Source organism: Microtus ochrogaster, chromosome 1 (assembly GCF_000317375.1).
Source record: "Microtus ochrogaster isolate Prairie Vole_2 chromosome 1, MicOch1.0, whole genome shotgun sequence".
NCBI classification, from domain to species: Eukaryota; Metazoa; Chordata; class Mammalia; order Rodentia; family Cricetidae; genus Microtus; species Microtus ochrogaster.
The window spans coordinates 108,278,438-108,284,823 of record NC_022009.1 but is presented as its reverse complement, the minus strand read 5'-3'; the positions used below and the strand labels follow the sequence as shown (position 1 = coordinate 108,284,823).

Genomic DNA, 6,386 nt, shown 5'->3' with positions numbered 1-6,386 from the left:
ACACACACACACACACATTCACACATTTTTAAAGGCCATTATATATAATGTTAGCATAAATTGACATTTTATAATGTCTGTTCAGGACACTTTGGGATGCAAAAAATCCCCGTGTGTTGTGCAGATGACTGTTTCTCTGAGTCACCTCTACTTTCCCCTTGCCTACTCTACTTCTCACAAGAATCTCACAATACACCTCGAGTTCCTTGAAGCAGTACACAAAGCTGTGTTACATTAAAAAATAACGATGCCCAATATCTAGTCTATCAGAGCAGATCAGCTTGTATTTGAAAGAATAAGTTTTGAGCCTGTCCTGTGTTAGTTTGAGTTTTGGCTTTATAGCATACAAATGCTATACATTGGGCTACATACCCAGTCCTGTCAAGCCTTGGCTTCCTGGTCTTTAAAATGGGGATTATATCAGTAGACATAATGTATAGTTTTATTTAATTCAAACTTTTATTTTTGAGTATTTCATTTTTACACCTTCCAACTCCTCCCATGCCTCCCTTTCACTGCATGGGATTTATAATCTCTTCTCCTTTTTTTTTTTTTTTTTTTTTGTTTTTTCGAGACAGGGTTTCTCTGTGGCTTTGGAGCCTGTCCTGGCACTAGCTCTGTAGACCAGGCTGGTCTCGAACTCACAGAGATCCGCCTGCCTCTGCCTCCCGAGTGCTGGGATTAAAGGCGTGCGCCACCACCGCCCGGCTCTCTTCTCCTTTAATTACATTAATCTTTCCAAAAGATGGAAACAATGAGCTCCATTTCATTCTTGTTGGGTAGGCCACAAGTAAGATTATATAAAGGTTAGAAAGGGAAGAAGTATGATAATATTAAATTAAAATAAAAATGTCAATTGAAAAACCTTTTCTCAAGAACTACTAAAGACTATACAGTAACACTTGAATATCTTAGTAGTTTTGGAAATGGAACAGACCCGACATAGGGAAAGTCATCTGATGAAGTCAGTGGTGTCCTAAAGACTCAGCTCAGATGAAGCTCGGTATCTTTGGTAAACCCACATAATTTCGAGTGAAAAAGGAAAATATTCTGCAAAATTAATTGGCAAATGCTATTAATAGATTGCTTTCAGAATAACTAAAATTATATCTTTTTTTCCCAGTAAAAAAGTATTTTAATTTGCTGTTAATGACAAACATGTTGTAGTGCTGGAGAGATGGCTGAGTAGTTAAGGGTACTTGATGCTTTTGGAGAGAAGCCAAGTTTAAGTCTAAACACCTACATGGTGGCTGAAAATAGTCAGGACCTCCAATTTCTGCAATTTCCCATCTTCCTGGGCATTGTATGCACATGGTGCATAGACATACATGCAGTCAAAAACACACATACACATAAAAGAGATAAAGTTAAGTAAAAAAAATTTTAAAAGAAAAAATAAAAAAGAAAGCAATGTCGCATTTATAGGTTTAAAAATTTAAGAACATTATAAATGTGGTTATCCACTTTCCTGTAAAAGGAATTGAACTACAGATATGCTTAGGTTTCTTGTGTCAATGAATATTGTTGAATTCACTTAGCAAATAATATGTTTTAAACATCACTAAGTTTTTGATTTCACAACGTCTCATTGCTCTCTAAGACCCTATTGTCAAAGTTGATGCTCCTGGGAAAGGAAGAGTTGGTTGTTTTAAAGGATGTGACTTCTGGGGGCTTGTCCACACTAAAGCATAAAGCCAAATATCAAGCATGTATGAGCAGCACAAACTGTACTTGACAGATATCCTGATTAGCTTTTGTCAGCTCAGCACAAGCTAAACTTCTGTGAGAAGAGAGAGCTATTTGAATTATGCCTCTGTAACATTGTTCTGTGGAAAACCTGTGGGGCATTTTCTTAACTTCTGATTGCTACGGGAGGGCCTACCCCATGTTAATGACAAAGCTCCTGGGGTTTGGGTCTTAAATATAATAGAACAGTCTAAGCAAGCCATGAGGATCAAGCCAGTGAGCAGCATTTCTCCAGAAATTTGAAAACCTCTTAGATGCGATCAGGGACATTCATGTGATGTTGTGAATTAAGAACCACTAAAGTAAATCTTTTGGTTTCCTGGGACAATCAATACGGATTTATTGTGATGAAGAGTTAACTGTGATTCAGAAGAGACTAGCACTACTATTGTGTTGTGGAACAATATTTTTGTAGACAATGAAGATTTGTTGCCTCATTGGGTAATAAAGAGCTAACAGGAAGAGGTTAGACAGGAGAGCCAGACAGAGAATGCTGAGGGAAAAAAAAAGGGTGGAGTTGCCAGCAAGACACAGAGGAAGCTACTTGGTCAGAAAGGATAGGAGAGATGAGATAATAAACCCAGGAGACAAAAAGTAGATTGGTTAAAAATGGGTTAAAGTTGTAAGAGTTAGTTAGGAACAAGCCTAAGCTATCAGTCAAGCAAGCTTTCATAATTCATAAGCCTCGGTGTGGTGTTGTGTGATATTTTGTTTGTGTTTTGAAAACTAAAGCTTGCCTGGAGATCAGAGGGCGGAGACAGGCACTACTTAATCGTAGAAGCTGGGCAGTGGTGGCTCACACCTTTAATCCGAGTACTTGGGTGGTGGAAACAGAAAGTGGTAAAGTGGGGTGGAGACAGGATCTCTGCCTGTCAGACTGAGCAACAAAAGAGGTGGGAAATAACTAGAGGCTTCTCCTGGGTCTTTGGTCTTCCAGGTTTTTACCCCAATATCTGACTCTGGGTTTTATTGATTAAGATGAATTAGATTAACATTTCAGTGTGGTTATTTGGGAGCTGGGAGGTGAGACAGAAAACTTCACTGATATCACTAAGTCCAAATCGTCAGGGAAGGGTTTCCTCAGGATCAATACATAGCAGTTATAGTCCAGAGGGTGCTAAGTTTCTACCTTCTGCTGGCATCTGAACTTGGAGTTATGTAATTTCCCATGTGATAACGATTTTTGAAGGAATGAAGGGGTTATGGTGAGCAACCAAGCTTTGGCAGGCACCATGAGGGCCTAGAGAAGCTAATGGTGATTATGAAGCCTCAGTTGAAGGAACAGCCCTGGGATTGACAGTGTGATAGGATAGGATTGAGTTTTGGAACCATGTATCATGGACAGAGCAGCTGAAGAGAGCAAATGAGCAGCTCTTGCCAGGTGCAGGGGAGACCACACATTTTGGAGATGTCAGTACCATAGTCTTGCCAAAAAGAACAGCAGCTAGTATGGCCTTAAGACAGCCTGAGCCTCTGAAACATGTTACATGTGTTGGGGAAAGACCTTTGGAGCCTATAGAGTGAACCTGCAGTGTCTAATCCCAAGTTTTCCTATTTTAGACTTTTGTTTTACTTTGTTCTGATTGAGACATTGCTCTAATTCTTCCTTCTTGGAATATGAAAGTATTTAATTAATTTACTATCTTTTGGTAACCCACAGTAATAGACTTTGAAATTTTAGAGAAACTGGGTATTTTAGAGTCACTGACCATCAACTTCTTTGAATTTGTAAAGATTGTGGAACTTTCAAAGTTGCAATGTGTTTCATATTGATATAATGATATTAATATGAGATGTTGGGCATAAACAAGAAAGGGAAGGTTGCAGTTAAATAATGATGCGTTTGTGCGTCAAGTTGACAAGCGTTCAGGAGCTCTGGCTGGTTTGTCTTTCATTTTGTTTTGTCAGTTTGACACAGGCTAGATTTATTTGAGAGGAAAAAAAAAGGAAAAGTCTTTGTAGGTTTACTCTGTGGGTGAGACTGTGATTTTCTAAACAAGTAATTGATGTGCCCAGCCTGCTGTAGGAGGTTCTACCCCTGTACAGGTGATCCTCGATGATATAAACAAGCAGGCTGAATAAGCCACCAGGAATAAGTCACTGGGCACCATTCCTCCATTGCTTCTGCTTCATGACTCTTGCTGTATGTCCTCAAAAAATGTATTAAAACAAATTCACTTGTCTGTTCCACAGAGATAAACTCCTCCCACTGCCATGGATTTTCTGCCTTCAGGTACTATACCATGTCAAACCATAAGCCGAAATAACTTATTTTCCATTTACCTTTTTCTTATTAGGTCTTCTAGTCAGAGAGATAAGAAACTAATCAATTTGTATCAAGTACAGTGACATCAAATTCACTCAAGTTTTATAATTTATCTTTGAAAAACTAGCAATAAAAGTTATACTAAATAATCATTCATAGTCATTGCTATATTTTTATTAATTAGTATGATAAGGAAGGCTGGATGGTGTGACTCTATTCCAAGTAGCTGGGGACTGATGGGGAGAGATTGCAAGCTTAAGGCATAGCCATATTACAGAACAGATTCAAATTCAGCCTGGGATGCTTAACTAGAGACCAACTCAAGAAGAGCCTAAAATGAGGTAGTTCCATAGTTCCAAGGTAGATCATTTGTCTAGTGAGCAAATAGCCTTAGATTCAGTGCCCAATAAGCACACGTGCACAGAGAGAGAGAGAGAGAGAGAGAGAGAGAGAGAGAGAGAGACAGAGTAGGATTATGAAATTCATATGCAACATCACCTAATTTCTTGACTAATGCCACAACTAAATCTAAAATCATGCAAAAGAATAAACTGATTTGGTCATGTTACATTTTATAGATTACAGTAAAAACATCATTCAGACACAATAACTAAAGTACTTCCTTTGAGTTAGGACTAAATTGTGCTGGTTCCAATCATACATAACACACATAACATACCAGTTGAGTCACTGATCCTGCCAAGGAACCCCCAGAGCTGTCTCCTGAAATACAGATGTGAGCAGGATCCACTCCATATTTTTTAAGAACTTTATCCTGGAGAAAGAACTTGATCGCAACAAAACAATCTTCAAAGGCAGCTGGGAATAGACCCTGAGGAGCAAGTCTGTAACTTTAGAGGTAAATCAAACAAAAAAAGAAACAAAGAACTTAAGATACAGATAATTAGGCTCAAGTATCTAATTATCTCTAAATTTTAGGAGCAGATATATAAATAAAATTTGGCCCTATTTTGAATCTTTAAACCCATCAAATAAACCCAGACTTACTAATAAATAGTTTCTACTTTAAAATAAGACATAGGTTCTAGTTTAAAGTGTTTTGGGGATTAGTACAGTGAGAAGAAGAATAAGATAGCATATATTTTCATCCTCAGTCCAGTGAGAAGAAGAATAAGTTAGCACATATTTTCATCCTCAAGAAGTCTGTAACTGCACCAGGCCCTGAATGGAGTTGGTGATTCAAAAGCAATTAATGATCATTGATTAGATTATTCAAGAAATTTAAATGGGAAAATCTGAGAGCAAAGTGTTGGTAGTTGCCTTCAATTAGAAACTTATTTGGCCAAAATTTCACAGAATTGTAGAATTTCATTTCCTAAGCATGAGGATTTGAATTAAAATAAGCAGTTTGATATATGGATATGTAAGCTATATCAATAAGGATTACTAAAATACTGTGATTCTTAAGACAAAATATATAATATCTTTACTCCCTCATCCTTAAGCCCATCTCATTGTGCATTATTTATAGAATCATGTCTCAATTATACGGTCTCATTTTTTTAACTCTTACAATTAGGATTAGAATTCTTGAATTATTCATAGTTCTATAATGAACATGATTATTCAGATAGTCCTTGTGAATTTTTAAATTTTAAGGTGTGTCTGTGTTTAACAATAGCATAATATCAACCTTGAAACATCAAAGTATAATTTTATTTCAAGATGAAGAACAGAAGTTGCCTGCAATAATTTTAAAATGCTTAAACTATATATAACTTTATTCTCTTAAAAGCTTATGTAAATTATGGCTAGAAACCTGGGTTGGCTTTATGTTCTTAAAGCTGCCACTGCTCTATAGGCAAAGATGTTCACATCTCTGCTTCTCATAAGAGTCTACCATGGCAGGGATGAATGCAAAATGGAGCCTTGTTGAGGAAATTTTGATATCATAAGGTTAAGAAAACAATTTTAACCCCAAATTTCCTAGCAGCAATCCAGCCACCACTGAGGATTTTGCAACTTGTACTGTAAACTAGCTTAGGTGGGAGGGCAAGGGCACAATACTAAAAATAGCCAGTCTCTTACTCTGGGGCCACCACAACAGCATCAAGTCTGCTGGCTGTCATTCGGTTCACGAAATCATAGGGCCGCATCTCTGAAATGACAGACATAAATACAGAACAGAGCTGTGTAAATGCCAGGCAATGAAAACCCAAACATATCTATGAATCCTAAGAGAAATCAGAATTGTGATTACTTACTGAAAATCTTGCAGTCTACACTTTGGCCACCACATGTAAAACTGGAGTTAGAAAACCGTCCTTAACTCCTACCCACTAAATCCCTCCTAACCCAGGCCAGAAGAGAAGACTCTTGCTAGGTCCCAATGAAAGAAGCTTGCTGTGCCTTG

At 37.6% G+C, this 6,386-nt stretch overlaps 1 protein-coding gene across 1 annotated transcript in view; it reads right to left on the bottom strand.

Moving 5' to 3' along the window:
• Window positions 1-6,386, bottom strand: part of LOC101990466 (arylacetamide deacetylase-like 2) — a 20,231-nt gene that overhangs the window by 7,346 nt on the left and 6,499 nt on the right. Inside the window, exons 3-4 of the mRNA XM_005344032.2 lie at window positions 6,062-6,131; window positions 4,692-4,863 (exon numbers count right to left, since the gene is read on the bottom strand). Coding sequence (XP_005344089.1) covers window positions 4,692-4,863; window positions 6,062-6,131 — 242 coding nt within the window. The remainder of the gene's footprint in view (window positions 1-4,691; window positions 4,864-6,061; window positions 6,132-6,386) is intronic.